At 39.4% G+C, this 17630-nt stretch overlaps 1 protein-coding gene across 1 annotated transcript in view; it reads left to right on the top strand.

Annotated features, from left to right (window-relative positions):
• The first annotated feature begins 1891 nt into the window (after positions 1–1891).
• The window catches only part of PLB1 (phospholipase B1), a 75455-nt gene continuing 59716 nt past the window's right edge, over positions 1892–17630 (top strand). Inside the window, exons 1-12 of the mRNA XM_017834222.1 lie at positions 1892–1924; positions 2422–2480; positions 3889–3920; positions 4802–4845; positions 5814–5898; positions 6447–6498; positions 7668–7754; positions 8226–8288; positions 9619–9701; positions 12185–12263; positions 12822–12926; positions 14389–14478. Of these exons, the coding sequence (XP_017689711.1) occupies positions 5870–5898; positions 6447–6498; positions 7668–7754; positions 8226–8288; positions 9619–9701; positions 12185–12263; positions 12822–12926; positions 14389–14478 (588 nt within the window). The 5' untranslated portion in view covers positions 1892–1924; positions 2422–2480; positions 3889–3920; positions 4802–4845; positions 5814–5869. The remainder of the gene's footprint in view (positions 1925–2421; positions 2481–3888; positions 3921–4801; positions 4846–5813; positions 5899–6446; positions 6499–7667; positions 7755–8225; positions 8289–9618; positions 9702–12184; positions 12264–12821; positions 12927–14388; positions 14479–17630) is intronic.

Below are 17630 nucleotides of genomic sequence, written 5' to 3'. Positions count from 1 at the left end.
ACAATTATTCTAAGCACAGCAAGATCCTTTATGAGCATGCTTTGAAGTTCAGCTGACCTAGGCCTTGTGGCCACCTTTGTGGAAATTTTAGGATAACCCAAAATCTATGTGTGTAAATCCAAGTGTAATCTCAAGGGAAGAGAATAATGTTTACTGAAATAGCTATAGGCCCAACTTTTGGCACCACAGGCTATTTTGTCTGCTAACGCTCTCCACTAAGTGAGGAAATTGCAGCTGTTTCTGTATCACTATGGCAAGCTCACAAAGGCGTGATGATCCCTGACTATGGAAGATGTAGATTAATGTGAATTGCTCCTTTCTAAGGAGTTTCACCTTGCACATGTTCAAATTACCCTAAATTTGGACAGAATAAGACTACATCAATATATTAAATGTGCTGAAGGGGAAAACAGTTAGAGAAGGCCTGTGGAGGATGGAGTTGGTTGAGGAGATCTGCAAGCAGTTCATCAGCTGTGCCTATGAATTCATTGCATTCCACTAATTTCAACAGGTTTCATCTGCTTATGATAACTAAAAGGTTATTCTAGCATAGCAAAAACAAAGAAAATTTGTTTGGTTGTGGGGATGAGCCTCAACTTGGGAAAGTAGAGCAGATGAGAAAAGTGCCTCCTCTCAGGATTCTGTGGTTTTAGGTATATTTAGTCTTCTGAAACTTTTTTCCTACGGTAAAAAAATATAATATAATTCATTCTTTTAATGTTTTTTAGGTAATGCAGATGATCTGGAAGAATATGGGCAACTAGAGGTAAAGTATGAGTACAGCTTCCTTTTTTTCCTATTTTCAATACCTATCATTACTTCTCAGGCTGTTGCTTCCTCTGAGTCAGGCAGAAGAAGAAAAGATACAGCCTGGTGCCCTAAACTGCTTCTGCAAAGAGTAAATGCGAAGTGAACGAGTTGGCAATGTGATAGTACAGCTGCAAGATTACAGTACCTAGGAAATAAGGTTTTCTCTGAGCAATGTTTGTTATTAGGTTGTACCTCCTGTATGTCGGTCGACTGTGGTTAGCACTTCTTCCTAGATGCTCTGTTGCTCTTCTACAAACAAGACTAAACCTTTCCTTGCTCTATAATGGTGCAAAGTATGTGCACCATTAAAGTCCATCAGCTGGGCAGTAGGGAGTGTGTGGGGACTGTGGTGGCCCCTGTCACAATACAGATTTCACCTTTATGTGGTGATGATGGTCAGCTGGCCAGACATGGCCGTAGTAACCCAGGGGCAAGGGGTTGTCTTTCATATCTCTGTTTAAAGCACTAGATGTTGGGCTATACCTAGAGTAAGGATGTAGGATGGCATTGAATAATGTTCCTAGTGGTACTGAGCTGTGTCTCATGCTGATTGAATAGTATCACTTGCATCCTTGCCTTCTCTGATCACCTGGCCAGGTGTTGCCAGTTATTAAGGAACCAGAATTGGTTCATTTTGCTTTTCCTGTTGCATATTGAAGATGTAACTTTTTCCAAAATTAGGTGCCCTTTGGCACATGAAGATGTGTGCAATAGCTGTCCTTATGACCTCTTCCAGATTAAGCACTCACTGTTTGCAGCAATCATGTAACAGCATGTGTTCAGCACATTTCATTGTTTGCTCAGGCCCAGTTCTGTGGCAGTTGGTAAGAAAACCGAGCAGAAAGTGTTGTTTTGGAACAGTGGATTGAAAACACAGCTGTCTGGATCTGTGTTCCCATGTATCCCTAACAGAGGTGTAATTGTTCTTTAAAATTGTTTACATGACTAAAATCTTGGTTCTGTGTGAGAATGGAGCCACGGGACCCCTTTTTCCACAAATTTCCTGGTCAGATTGAAGAAGTTAACTGTATTTGTTTGTTTATGTCAAAGGCTCTAAGAAGCTTGCAGTTTTCATGTGAGCAGGCGACGTTCCCTGAGACCCTTTCATCTTCAGGTTTGTGTTTGATATTGTCCTTGCTGAGGCTTTCCCTCTCAAAATTATTTGTGAATGGGCTGGGGCAGAAATCAGCTGTTTCAGGAGATGCATATGTTTGGGATGTGACTAAAGTGGAGATAGGCTCTGTAAAGTCCTTTACCTTTTTGTTGTATTCATGATTTCTTTTCTGCTTCACTTTCTTCAGCTGGTAATTGGGGATGCCACTTACTTAAATAATTCACAATAGTGTTTGTTTTATCTTCTCTTGCTTGATGGTTGAACATTTCAGTGCCTCTAAATACCCAAGGTATTTACTGAATACCCAAGTAAAATTTTTCATCCTCTCTGATGAATTTAAAGCCTGAAATCAAAATTATCATGATGAGTATAGACTTCTTACATTTTAGCCAATTTTGTTATGTTTTAGTATACTGGTAAATGTAACTTTCTCTCAAGATTACTGTTCATTTTTGATGGTTTTTTTTTTTAACCTGAAGTTGTCTTTTTTTCCTCAGTTCATGCTCTAAGGCCAGCTGACATTAAAGCAGTCACAGCAATAGGAAATTTTCAAAGAGTAAGTACAAGCAGGAAGTGTGCTGAACGTGACCCATTTCCTCCATCATGATGATGAAGCAAGGTGATGCAGTTTGGGGTCCCAGTTAGGACATTCTGGACTTGAATCTTTCCACGAGCATCAAAGACTTCTGGTGAAAAAATTACTGGAAATACCTGCTGTTCAGTGTTCCAGTATACCCTGAGTCTAAAAATAGCCAGCTGACTTCATGCAGGAGGAAATGTGATCACAGTACTCCTGCAGAGAACCATGATATTTGATTAGAGTGCTTGGATGTTCCTAACAAAGAGTATAACAGATTGGATAACTGGAAGAAAAAGATGGGAAAATTCAAACTGGAAAAAGTACAGATTGTTGAGAAACGTGGTAGATTTTCCATCTCATTGAGCGTTTTCTATAGAGACTGGTTTCCTATCTAGAAGGCAGAAGGTCTACAAGGATCACAAAGATTTGCTTCTGATGTATAGATCACTGGGTAAAGTTTTCCTGCTGTTCTAATCTAATCTCCAGCCAGAACTGGATGATCTTTACTTGTCTTAATAGTTGAAAGCCAAATTAAAAACATTTAACCACAATTCCCAGGCTTTGAGGAAGTGTAGAAATGCCTGTGGAGCAAAAATTGATAGCTATTACCAGGGCTGCAGCTATGAAAAATAGGGGAGATTCTCCCTTATCACTAAACAACTTTCAGCTTTGAGACAGTATTCATCAAGACATCATACTTTTCTATTAGAAAATCAGCACTCCTGGACTCCTTGTGAATACTGCTTTTGAAGAAAATAATTGTTCTGAATGCAAAGGTGCTTCATCTCTATCAGATGCATGGCCCTTTAGAGCAAGGGCTAATGTCTTTGTTACTAGTGGATGGTGCCATAGAAAAGCACAAATGATCTTCTTTACAGGAATGTCTGCTTTCCTAGAGCAAACATATGTAATTGTCTCCTCTTCAAACTCTCTGAAATCATTGAAGTTCCTCTGTTGATGTCAGGGGTTGTTTTTTTTAACAGACACCATTCTGACTGAGTGCCATGTAAATTATCTAAATGACTTCAGGTCATGTCTTTTGTTGAAAAAGAGTAGAACTAGCTACAGAGAAATTTGGTTTAGAACAGCATTTCATTTGATGACATTTGATTTCAGCTATTTAAACTTTATTTGAAGCCATATCTAAAAAAAACATTAATGAAAGCAGAGACTAAGAAAGGATTACAAGAATATGAAAATACACTGTAATAGGGAAGCTTTGGAAAATAATTTAAATCTGTGACTGATTACAACACAGTGGAGAAGAATATGTAGAAAACAATACTATCTATAACAGGAGTGGAACACGACAGGGGAACAGCATATGTAGGTCTAGTTTACACTTTGTTGCTTAATGTTATTCTTATGGCTTCTTTGTTCACAGACACCAGGATCTGTTGAGGATTTACTCCCAAGGTAACAATAAACTGTTAGTATTTACAAGTGTCATTATACTAATCTATACAGTATCACAGTGCAGGAATTAGGCCCAAGCAATTCTTATTATTGTTTTCTAGAGAGGAGGAGAAAATCTATTTAAAATATAAAGGATTTTGAGACACTGTAACTTTCCCTGACCTTAGGTAACAGAAATTCTTTGTACTTATGCAAGATATAGAACTAACTCAGGGTTGCAATAACCTTGATTAACAATCATTGCTACATGATGAATCCTAGGTAATAAATATCATAATTCACTAGTTAGAGACTAGAAAGTAGGGATTTATCAAAGCAAAGAAAGAACTCAGAAGTCCTGATACCCTGACCTCTGTTTGACTGATTCCCAGTGCTTCATGGACAAGCATTACCCTGTTTTCTTCCATGTCCCCTTAACAGATCTAAATCAATGAATGAACATAATGCTAAACCTTGTAGTTGAAAGTCTGTGTAGCTCTTGAGTCACAGCATTCCAGATGAGGATTTAGCCATGCCCAGATAAACTTTAAAAGGCTAATTTTTCTTATGATTGCATAAACATCTGTGTTCACTTGTAGCTGGGTGTACACAGAGAGGTCCCTGCATCACTTGTACTTATGCATGAGCACAAGTACTGCAACATGCAGAGCTTACAGAGACACAAAAAAAATGAGCTCTAAGACAGTGTTCTTACTCAGCAGTAGCTGATGACATGACAGTTTTCAGGAAAGAAAGGCCCCATTCTTACTTCCAGCAGCTGCCGTGAATACACACTCTGAGATGGAGCATAAGTAATAAGAAATTGCGGCTGTGCTGTAATAGAATTTTTCTTTGAGAAATGGAATAACAGGAACTTCCTGTTTTCTCTCCCCTTTCTATAGCACAGGAAAGAGCTTCCTTGAAGTAACCGTGAAAACTTTAGCAGGTGCGTCTTTCTGTCACACTTAAAACTTGAGCAAATTGATTTAACAGCTCACTGGCGGGAGCTCCAGGCTCTGCTGGGCTGCAGAGCAGGTGCAGCACAAGCACACTGCAGGGGAGTAAGGGACACTTGAGGGATGGTGTAGCTGGGGGACATGAGTACAGTCATCCTGGATTACCTATGCTGGCTTCAGAGAGACCATCTGGGTAGGCAAATAGCAGTGAAGAAGGCATGCCACAGGCTGCTGCAAGATTCTTAAATGCCCAACTGGGGGTTTTGGGCTGCTATTACTACCCATGATACAGTCTCTTCAGGTGTGTGCTTGCTGCCCATGCTAGCTCAGTGAAATCTTGTGTGAGTTTGCCTGTCCAGTGCTGCCATGTGTTTAGGATTTACACTGGGGCTGCCAAAGATGCACCACATCTCTGAATTCATCACCTATCAGCTGGTTCCAGCTGGCTCTGAAGGCAGCCTTTACTTGTTTGAAGGGCAGTGCAAGTAAAACCTTCAGGTCCACTGAAATGCTGAGTAACATATATTTCCATGGTCCTTCTCTCAAAATCATCTTCCTAGTGTCTTAACTCTTCGACATCATCTCTATTTCCCTGTGAAAGGGGTTTGAAACCTGGCAACTCATCAGTTCTTCAGGAGGCTGCCTCTGTAGCCCTTTCCAGTAGCTTCATTTCTATAGCTGCCTGTATTTAAGTCCACCTACACTACTTGAGAGATGGGAATGGAGGTTTCTGCCCTGTGTCTGGAGGCAAACTCAGACATGAAGCCTTCACTTCTAAAGGTGAAGAGCAAAACCAGGAAGAACAGCTGCAGAGCGCCTTGGGCATACCTCTCATGTCTGCCAAAAGATCACCAGACTTTACGTGTCTGGCTGTTTAGTTCTGTTGGGTTTATAATGAAACAGCAGAGTAGCAGTCCATTGGATGCAGAAATCACCTAACCTGTGTTCTGTCATTCAGTTCTCATTAGCAGTTTTAATCCCACGGTCCTACACCTGTCCCCTCTGCCGGACACAATGGGAGCAACGTCAGACAGTCAAGCCATGTAAGTCTGAGGAGCTTTTGGCTGGGCAGTTTTACAGGTGATTTACAGATTTACAGCTGGAAATGTGGAGGATGGAAACCTTTGATGCTGGAGCACTTCAATGGACACAGAATATGTTCAGTACCAGCAGAGGCTGCATAAACAGTCCAGGGACAGACCCTGCCACTGTCGCTCATTTCCTCCTCTCAGAATCAGGACGAACAAAGCCCAGTGTGTGCTTTGGGGTCTGGATCACCTGCCTTAACATCATGTCTCCTCTTTACACTGCAAAACAAATTTTTGGCTCAAATAGAGTTAGAGGTGTGCCTACCAAGCTGTGTCTGCTGTTTTCTCCTAAGTGCACATGTCTAAAAGTGAGATACTTGAATATGAGCTAATCACCCCAGGCTCTCTGTGTAGCACAGATGTCTAATCTTAACACATTTAGGAGAGAAAAGATTAATCCAACCTGAAGCCTTAAATGTCATTTGATTTAATGGTAAAAAATCAGCCTAAGCTTTACCCTTACTGACGTTTTCATAGTTTCTCTCTTCCTTTCTGCTTTACAGAGACCTCCTGCATCAAGCTAAAGAAATAGTGGAGCTCATGAAAGAGAATCAGGTTTGTTTAAAGCACAGGACAATTCAGAAAGCATGGTGTTGAAGCAGAAAAAGGCAGACAAGTGATTTAATGCTTTAAACAGCACTCAAAAATCTTTTCAAAACAGAAAATGCTGTTTCTTGAGGTTAATAGACTTCGGTCTTTCTGTGCCTTTCAAGTAAAGAGTTTTGTTCTTGAAAGTATCCTACCTTGTTTACATTTGTAAGAGTGGCTGAAGAGTTTGGTAGGGAAGCCAATATGTTTATTTTCTGTTGGCTAAGGATGTGAGACCTCTGCTAGCTACACTCTGTAACTGTGCCAGTGTTTCTGAGAAGCCAACCCAAAATAATAATTCTTAGTATTTGTCTCTTCAGTTCTTTTTTGGTCTTTTAAGAACATGTTTTCAAAAAAGACAGTAAAGGCCTAGATATGCTTTGACTGATGCTGGTGAGAGCTTGAATTATCACTCATGGCTGAGTGCTTTGTAAATCCCATCCTGGAGTTTTAAGCATTCATTTTTCTTTTATTTGTAACCACAAGGCATGTTATTTTGTAAAATGGTCTTGAAATAATGGGAAAATGTAATTGCCAAGGCAATTCTGCTGCTGGCTCTTCACTCTACAGGGAGCCTATCACACTGTTTGTATGTGGACTTGGCATACATTTTTGTGGAACTGTGTGGTTCTAACCAATGCTCTTCAAGAGTGTTGAGAATTGACTAATAAATATAGCACAAGCAAACAGGGCTCTAGCTCTCAGATTTTTAACTCCAGTCTATATCCCACTGATGTGATCCATTCTCAGAAGTTCAGGAACCTTAACCCTATTGGTAAGCTGCAACAGTGATGGAAAGAAGCAACATCAAGCTTTGTGCTAAGCTGTTCATGCCCATTTTTCCAATAGAGTCTCCACTGGCAACAGCAATTTCAGGCTCTATCCTGAGCTCTTTGTAGATGTGCATTCAGCAGCATCTGATGATTGCAGCACTTGCTGCCTAACCATCCATTTACTGACTCCTCTAGGGAAAAGCTGGATGGATTGTCGAATGGAAAGGATTGAGATGGCCAGGGATGGGCTGTGGGCTACTGCTTGGTCTTGCTGATTTAAAGCTAAAGCATGTTATGTGTGAGAAAGGAAAATAGTAAATAGATCTGCTATCATCCTATTCCTTTATTTTTTTTCCCTTCCAGTTGATGGACTTCCAAAATGACTGGAAACTAATCACAGTGTTTTTTAGTGCTGAAAATCCATGTTCCTCCTGTGCTCCCACAAAACTGGTAAGCGTTTAGTGGGGTGGTTTAGCAGTCAAGGCAGATGGTTAAGATACTTTCCCATACTCTGCTGTCTGCCACAGTGAACTAAAGGAGTAGATAGGTCTGGGATGCTGGAATGGTTCTATCCGGTGATGTAAGCTCCTGACACACTGTGGTTTGTATTTATATACATCTATATTTAATTTGTCATCTCAAGTCTGAGATGCCTTAGCGGAACAACTGTTTTCCACCTTCAAGTAGAAAGTTACTTTTTTTCACATCCCTGTCTTTTTATATATATATGTCAGGTTGTCTATTTGTAGGCAGTTAAATTAGTTCCATGTTATTGTTGTTGGCTAAGGCTGAATTCTGACTGTAGTGGTTCTTAATAACCCTTCAGTACACAAGCTCAACACACAGGGTTTGTGACTTATAGACAATGGATAACTTTGTTTTTTCTACTAGTTTTGATGGCATTTCTCCTCTCATTTACAGAAGAACTGCACATTGGAAAACCTGGAACAACTTAAAGCTGTCTTGGATTTCTTGTATAAGAAGGTAAGATGTATTCATCAACCCTGAATAGCTGAATCCTTTGTGTATTTTTCCAGTCTCCCTTACTAGACTAGGGCTGGTACCACTCTTCACGTGGCTTAGAACACTGGTTTCATTGACTCCAACTCACTGGACTTGTTTGTTTTCACTAAATGTGTTACTCGTGCTTTTAAAAACCTGATACATGCAAACAGAAAGAAGGGATGGGTAACTGCTCTATTTTGCAACACAAATTGACATTACCACTCAATCTTTCTTTAAGTGATTTTTAAGTACTTACATTTTTAAGTAATTTTTAAAGTAATTTTAAAGTAATGTCTATGAAAAATGGAGTACATCTGTCTAGGCCTGAAAGTCATGCTTAACAGGACTGTTGGTGAAAATAACTGATAGCTAATTACTGGATGTGTGGAACAGGTAGGCAGTGTACAGGCAGCTAACTACATAGTGGTGACTTTTACAGACCAGGGAAAACACGTATTAAAATAAGTATAATGGATCTTCTTTTCTTATTATGTGTTCATTTTAAGATCTCAGCCTTTCTAAAGGTTTTCCAGCTGGCTGAGGAAAGAATTATCTGCTTATCTAGGATGGTTTCTGGGAAGCATTCTGTGGTGTGTCTTGGTCTGCTAACGAATAGTAGACTAGGCAAGGATAGATCACTACTAAAGCAGACTATAAACTGTTTATCCGAATTATTTCAATAGTATTTTCCAATAATTTTGTTTTGCTGCATTGAAGGCCTACAGCGTGTTCTAAACCTGTTACAGTTTGATTGCATCAGGCCACAAGCACTTGTTTTTCTCCGACTGACTTCAACAAATGCTGTGCATGGGTGAAGTTCCACCCACGTATTCTCTTCAGATTCTCTCCACTATTATTTCCAGAATTTGTTTATGTGCACTTGTAAAAGTGAAATATCATTATGTAAACAAAAAACTGCTTTCTGCTTGGGGGAGAGGTGAGGTGGGTTGCATGAGTGCTTGTGCTATTGTACAGCATGTTTCATCCCCAGCTTTGCATTGGTATGTTGCCACATAGATAATAGTTCCTAGTTCATTTGAGTTTAAATTAGTTGGCTGTTGGCCATTTTGGTTATGTAAAATTAATTACTGTGTCTCAGTCAAGAAGTCATGGTCACAAGTACTTCATAAATGATGATCCTAGATGGCAGGCACAGGAGCAAGGTTCAGGGCAGAATTGGCAAAGATCATTGATTTTATGCAGGCAGAATCCCAGGGTTGGGAAGCTGTAGACATGATCTACTGTTATTGCTACTTACTGATCTTTAATTGCAAAAATAGCATGATTAATTTTTACTTTATTACTGCAGGTTCCCAAGGCCTTCGTAAATCTAGTGGATTCCACTGAGCTCGCAACTGCCTCTCCTGCATGCCAAGATTACAGTAATGCCAGGTAGCAGGTTTCTTTAAATTCTGTCTCCTGCTGGTGTTCAACATATAGCTATGTATATGTATTGATTTCATAACTGAGCTAGAGTCTTCTGAACAGTTTTTCTGCCCTTAATACAAAAGTATGTAAAAGATTTTAAATCTTCACTTTGTTTCTGATAAATTCTTTCAGAAAGGTTTTTTTTTTTACTAGGAAGAGTAGGTGCTTTTAATCCTGTCAAGTTGGATAGCATGTTTAAATAGTGGGTCAAAGTGAGCAGAAAAAGAGAAAGCCTTGATGCTGTACAAACGCTGTTCACCAAAAGCTAAAGCACTGGTGTGTTATCAACAGTTTTAGCCACAAATCCAAAACACAGTATGGTCTGCTATGAAGAAAGTTAACTCCATCCCAGCCAGACTCAGTACTGAGATTATGGCCATGAGGGTGCACGGTCTAGCTACCCTCAGTTCTTTATTCACTATATATTCACTATATATATACTATTTCTGTTCTGCAGTTCTCAAGTAAAAAAACACTGTAGGCACTTCAGAAGTTTAAGTTTCTAGATATCAGTGTTCACAAAATGAGTAACTGACCTTACAGGACATTGTTAGGCTATTGGAAAGCTACTACTTGAGCTTAGGATATGGTAGGATGGATAACATCCAACCTGTCAGTTCCTTATGATAACTGCATCCATCTCTCTTCTTTTCTCAGTACTTTGTAACAAGCGTGTGAGTAGTTTGTCCTGATTTAGTATGGAGTAGGAGTGTGCACATGGGCTGTTATGGTGGAGTAGTTTACAGCTGATGAGATTACACTCCATCTTACTCCACAGTAATTTTTTTTCCTGTGCTCATGGCATAAGACACCATGCATACAAATATAGTCATCCTGAAGTGTTTCACAAGCTTTGCATGTGTACAATCTCAGAGACTTTCTGGTGGAAAGGGGGAAGAGGTCTGGCTGCCATGTAACCATGTTCTTAACAACAAGTACAAGCAGAGGAGAAGCTTTCCTTGTTAAAAATGACTACATGGAACACTCTACTTATTTCTCCTGCACAGGCATTAGAGAGAAAAATGTGAGAAAGGTGGAAAAGATGGATTTAGGAATACAGGCCTTGCCATGTACTGAAGGTTTTAAAAATAAAATTAAATAATTCTGTTTTTTCCTCTGAGAAATTTTTATATTTCCTTTTTTATTTAAGGCAATTTGCTTTCTCTTTGTCAGCATGCTGTGTTCATAGCTGTGTTTATCTGGTTGAACAGTTCCACCAGTTTGCAAGTCTTGTGCTTTATTGTTTGTTAAACTTAGCCTCCGGCACAGAACTTCTCCCAGATAAGATCCTCAGCTTTTGACCACTAAGTCCTCATTTTGAACTGTTCTTTGAGAAAAAAGCATAAACCCATACAAAAATATGAAATTTCAGGAGTCCAAGAGGATATCAGTGGTTGACACTCCCAGTCCCATGTCAGTACTGAACTTTAGGCATTGAAGTGTGGGACACAATAATGATTTAAAGTTCCTTCCCTTATTAGTTTCTTACTAACTAGAAGTGTCTGCACTAAAAGTAATGCATGAACCCTGTTTTTAGTCATGTAATTCTCTTCATGTATTTTATGAGGTCCTTCTGTTAGGCTTGGGTAAGATTCTGGTCCTGAGTTGATAATTCTTTCACTCACAAGTAGTGATAATAGCACTTTAACAGAAAACTCTCATTTTATGGGTTTAGCTAGAGTTCTGGGAAAAAACAAGAATCTGATCCTGGCACGTACTTATTGCTTATATCTGCAAACCCTATAAAAAATTTCTGAAATCCCGGTCCATTCAGGAATTTTCAATTGAGTATATCTTTACTGGAACCTGGCTAATCTTACATGTGTCTCATGTATCTTATATTGTTCCTGTCTACAGCCTTGGGAGCTCTAAGAGTTCTCCAACCAGCTGCAAAAATATGCAGTATGCACATCTCACCTTGCAGGTCAGAAATCTGACTGAGATTGGTTAGCTGCCCGACAGTGCATAAATCCTTTAGCATATACAACCTTCAGCGACATCGAGCTTCCATCCACATTTCAAGATGCAAAATACTAAGGAAACTCGATGCCAAATACAAAGGAAAAAGTTCAGTGGGAGTATTTTGATTTTTTTTTTTTCAATTTTACTGTGTGATTATAGAGAGGGAAATGTTTGAAAACTAGTGTAGCTGCTATTTTAAGTTTGAGCATGCTGCTAGCTTGTGAGACCCTGTGCTAATCAAAGTCTGGCATACTTGTCATCGGACTAGGTTTTCAAATCAAGAAGCGATTCAAAGCTCTGGACATGGAAATATATATCATTCTATGTTTATATCAAAAAATCAGTGTGTTCCATGTAGCTTTCTCAACATATGCCACAAATTAGTCTTCAATATGTGCGTGTCAGTGGTTTAAAAGAGTTCATGCTATCTGTCTTGTTTATCGAAATTTCGTAATGTCTTTAATGTTTTTCATTCTTTTCTGCAGCAATCCAGACAAGAATCAGTGCAATTGTGTTGGTGAACGCTCCACATTAGATGATAACATATTGAGGTGGTCCTATCAGGTATGGTATCTTCTGTGTTGTTTGGCTCTCAAAGTGCCAGACATATCTATTCATTTGCCAGATTGGACTAAAATGAGGAGTTAAGGGAGGAATAGCAGTGAGGAAGTTGAGTAGCAGCTTTTTTACCACATATCCATAATAATCCTGATCCCTTTTCTTACATCAGGAATATTGATGGTAAGTTCTCTCTATACCTGTGTAATCTTAGTATCTCTTGAAGAGGCAAACTTTCTGTTAAGACAGAGACAGTTCTGCTGGAGTTCTTTTTAAACATGTCAGGGAGGTAATAAATGTGACATTTCATTGCCTTGCTAAGCTTGCTGCCCTTTCAAAGAAAATTATGGTAAACCAATGTATTTTTCTCACTGTTACGAGGATTTTCTAGTTGTTGTGTAAGCAGATTTCATTAAATTACTGTCTTTGTTTTCAATTACACAATTTTATTTTTGTGTTTTATTAGGGATGGGGATAATTTCAATTTACTTTAAGCCCTGATGAATTGCACATATATTAGGCTCTATCTGATAGTACTCATCTGATTAAATGTTGTGTATTTAGGATGCTTGGGAAAAACTGCTGGAATCTGAGAGGTTTGATCAGAGGGATGACTTCACTGTTGTTCTTCAGCCTTCTCTCCAAGAAAGAAATCTGCTGCTCAGACTGGTGAGTAAACTCAAGTTGTTCCTTTCTTTCTGCTTTGTGTCTGCTGAGACTGGATGCAATATTTAGCTGATTTTCCTGTCTATGCTGTGTGTAATGCTAGAAGACAATGGTAGTCAGGCACAGGAAAAACACACATCAGGATCAGATACAGAGGTCCTGAGAGTGGAACTTGCTTCAAACAGCTCCAGCCGGAGATCCTGTGTTTTTTGAATGCTATGTTCCTGGAGAAATCAAGTTATGGGCCTCTCTAGCCTAGGTCACAAGAGTCTGGAAATTGTCAGTGCTGCTAATCACTGATCATGCTCATGTGTTTGGCAATGAAGGCAAAAAGTGGGTAATGTGAACTATTTAAAAAGGGTTAGAGGGCCAAAAGATAAAGGCATTTGTAAGCTGTGTTAGAAAGTACAGTTATTTCCCTGCAGTGAGATTAATGCAGTTTGGGAACTTGGGAATTGATTTTTTTCTGGTATAGCCAGTGGGGAATGAGTATAGCTAGTGTTGCCTGGGATGTCAGGCATGATTTTGTCATGAGTGATCTTTAAAGGGAAGTTCAAAGGTAAAGGCTTTCTAAGATCTGGCAATGAAGAAGGAAAATATTACTTTCTAGATAACAGTTCACTTAGAGCGATGTATCAAAATCCAACACATTAGGTGATTATTTGTAAAACAGGTTAATGGTGAGTCATGGTCTGGTTTCTGAGCATCATAATAGCTCCTTGAATTTGAGGTAATTCCATTGCTCCCCTCAGCTCAGTATCAGAACAAAGTGAACTGGAAGAAGAAATTTGTCTTGCAGGAAGGGTACAGTCTGCTATGTTGCAAACATGTGTCTTCTTGCTGCTGGGTCATCTTTCAACAGGCTTGTTTTGTTGGTGGCTGATCCATATGCAAATGGCAGACTTCTAACTTTCATGGCATTATTTTTTCTCTTAGTGAATTGCTCTGTTATTTCTTTAGATGCCATTGTATGTCATAGGAGGATTCTTTATTTCTTCTGATTTGTGATATGGCTGCAGGCCACCATGTGTAACCTTCCAAACTCTTCCAACAATTACGTTTGCTTTAAAATTGAGCATGTTCTCTTAAGGCAAATTCTGCATATTTGCACTATTTAAATGCATGTTTTAGCTAGAAAAAGTGTTACTTATTCCAAATCATTCAAATGATCACACCTGTATGTCTTTCTGCTCTACTGTATGTCACTATTGTGATCATGCTGTGTTGTTGCTGTGGTCTTCTTGTCCTGTTGATGTGCAACAATCATTTACAAAAACGACATCTTTCTGTTTTGACACACCAGTAGTAACTGAGATCACTAATAACTGGCTTAAAGAGAATACAAGAGATTGATTTTCTTGTGAATATGAATATCATTTTCTAGATTAAAAATGTTTGTGGCTGAATATTTCATCTTTCCATACTCTTAATTCTTTTCTCATGCTCAAAATACTTTCTCTTTCAGGGCAAGGACAGTTTGACTACCACATCAAAGACACAAGTGAAAACTCTGGAAGACTATATTTTCATGGCTGTGGGCCTCTGGAACAACATGGTAAGCAGTACCACAGACACTGTTTCTTACTGGACTTAGTATGGCTGCCTGGTAGCAACTCCACACCAGCCAGGCTTTGAGTAGCAAGGAGGTGGGGGAAGGAAGAATGTAAGAATTATCCCATGACTTCTATCCTCAGCTGTGCAGAGAGACTGCTCTTAAACAAAGCTAAATACCCTACGCTCCCAAAACTAATCTCGGTCTTTTCAGTGGCTGCTACTTAGTATGAAGAACTTGTTAGAAATGTTTTCAAAGTAGCCCTTTGGGAAGACTCATGGAGTAAATGAGCTGTGACAGACCCTTCTTTTGCTAGTCTTACCTCTGTGACAGCACAGCACAGGACAACTGAGGCTCATCCTAACCTGGGATTATAGCAATTATACTCCTCTCTACTCTGTCCTCTCTCTATCCTGCATCCCCTGGCACCCTTTACTAATGAGTCTCATACTGTTGTCTCCTCCTCAGCCATTACTTTTCTGCTGCTGATGCTCATAGTAAAAAGGTGATAGACAACATTGGGGAGCTCTTTTTACTTCCTCAGGGGTTGGATGTCCTGTCCAGCTGAGGAAAGCCAACAAATGGTGCCTTCTACTAGATGGGAGAGATTGTCTGAAAGAGACATGGACTTTTTGACCCACTCAGCCTTGAACACAATGATCAGTTCTATAGGAGGCTGTTTCCCACTGCAGACTTGAGCTGCTGACACACAGCATTTATGTGTGTGATTAAGTGGGTGCATATACAGCTAGAGGTGTTGCATTTTAAAATTAATGGTAGGGGCAAGTGAAGAAATGTGCATTGCTTTTCAATGTGAATGAGACAAAAAGGCAGGCATTTGGAGTTGAACTCAGCAGACCAAAGGAAGATATCGTTGCTTAGTGTATATGCCCTGATATCAGTTGTTTTGGGTAAGATATTGATTTTTCTATTCCTTCTTCGAAAGGTTCAACATTTTAAGCTTTTTTTCTAATACATTTATAACACATCTCTTTTTTATTAAAAAGAATCTATAATGGTCAATTAAGCTTGATTAAATATAAAAGACTTTTTGCTTGTTTTGCAGTCCACATGTAATAAGATTTTATTCTGAGAGCCGCTGCTATTCCTGTGTCTGTCTAAATTATCCTAAGCATGAAGGAAAAAGACTGTACTGCAACTGCCTTTTAGTAAACCACATTTAAAAATAAATTCTTGCAGTTTGGCAAGTTCTTGTTTCCTTTTATGCTAATTCTAGCAGTAGTAATGCTGTTGTAGCCCTGATCAATTGAAGAATCAGGATTTGCAGGAAGAGGCTTCTATTCAACCAGATGATATATCTAGAAAAATGGTAGTCACTTTAATAAAAGATGTTATCTTATAGTTAAAGTTAATATGACTTTAGTTGGTTAGTAGGAGGCCTTGGAACACCCACGCTGGCTCCAGTTATCTCCTTTGCTGTTATCTGTGATATTCCTTGTGATAATGTCAAAGTTCTTACCTCAGTTCTTCTATCATAAAATAGGTTCATGATAGATGCATATTGGCACCTTTATTATTGTTCTACCTTAGTCCCACTAGGTAATTAGTTTTACTAGTTGAATGAGCAAAGCAAATGCTGAAGGTGAGGTTCCTGAAGTGTCAATTAAACATTTTCTCTGTTTCTGGCAGTTCTCTGTAAAGAAACTGAGTTACTTCACCTGCCTATGTCTGTCCACATCAGCATTGGAGATATTTATCTGGATCACACAATTACAGTCACCCAAACATGACCTATAGGACACTAGAAAGCAATGGCATATCCTCAGATACTAACCATCGTGAATATTGAAGCTAGTTGGGAGCAATCCACTCTAAGTATGAACATTCAGTTTGCTGTGGAAAGTGGTCCTTTACATCTGCTTAGCATGGTTTTTCCATCAGCAAATTTTTGAAATGAAATGCTGAATATATTTTCAGCTAGACCAGAAAAGGAATGATTCTGACTGGAAAGGAACCGCAGTGCCACCAGTTTGCCAGCCCATTTTGTGCCTCTCCAGCAGGAATTGTTTGGGGCCAGTTGAATTCTGTGTTGGATTCTAAGATCCATCTAAATGTGACAACAGATCAGGGCTTATCAGTAGTAAGCTGACCTCCGACTTTGAGTCATGTCCCTTTCTGTTACCAGACTGCAATTAGCAGACTTCAGGTGCTTCTAATGGGCTTTGCTTTCATTTTTTTTCCGAGTCTAGACTATAGCATATTTTTTTCTTTTTTTCCTTATGACCTCTTTCTGTCCAGCTTTTAGATTTCAATTCATGCAGAATCCAATACTAGGCATCTTGAATAGTCTTTATAAGGAGTTGTGAAAGTATCATCCCCATCTGAAACAAGTGTGTTAGCTCTGCCAAATCCAGGCTCTGTAGAAGGGGAGAGGGCCAGGATTTATCTTCTGAAGTTCAATAACTTGTGCAGACATAGTCAGTCAACTCAGTCCTGGTTTTCTGCCCTCTCAAATTCTTATACTAAGATTGCAACAAATTTTTTCTGTCCCTTCAGGTGACATTTTTTTATTTGCATCTTCTGCCAGCAGAAGAGCCTTCCTCTTTCCCTCTGCTTCATTTTTCTGTCTCTAAACCTTTTTTGGATAGACTTTATTTGTCCTCCTGTGCTCTGTCCTTGAGCAAGCCATCCTTTGGCATGTTACTCTATTCTTGTCACTTTAATTGTTAGGAGCATTTTGTGGAAACAGCAGAGATGAAAAACCATAAGCAAAATGAAGTGGTGCTTTTAAGGATGGTTGCATTAGGGCCAGTAATCCAGACTCAAGTAGTGAGCCTGCTGTGGAGCCACCAGAACCAGAGCACTGTCATAAAGGAGACAAATACCAAATTTGCTTTATTTCAGAGTTTTTCTTCAGTGTGAGGTGATTCTTCTAGTGAGGAGACAGCGTAGGTGATCTGGAGGAAGAGCAAAATGGGGCAAACCCACATCTTGCCACCAGTGTGAGGGAAGACAATACGAATGGCAGCATTCCCCTCAACTCATTTTCCCATCTGTTTTCCTGACTCCTCTTTGATTTAGTGGAATATTTGTAGTATAGCTGGCAGTCATCAGAAAAGGGTGTCTGTGGGCTGATTTCTTGTTTGCCTGTGATGGTATTCTGCTGTGATATAAAGGCAGATACGAAAGATGCT

This window comes from Lepidothrix coronata, unplaced genomic scaffold, assembly GCF_001604755.1.
Source record: "Lepidothrix coronata isolate B3197 unplaced genomic scaffold, Lepidothrix_coronata-1.0 Scaffold230, whole genome shotgun sequence".
NCBI classification, from domain to species: domain Eukaryota; kingdom Metazoa; phylum Chordata; class Aves; order Passeriformes; family Pipridae; genus Lepidothrix; species Lepidothrix coronata.
The sequence above is the reverse complement of the archived record's forward strand: the minus strand, read 5'-3'. Positions and strand labels throughout refer to the sequence as shown.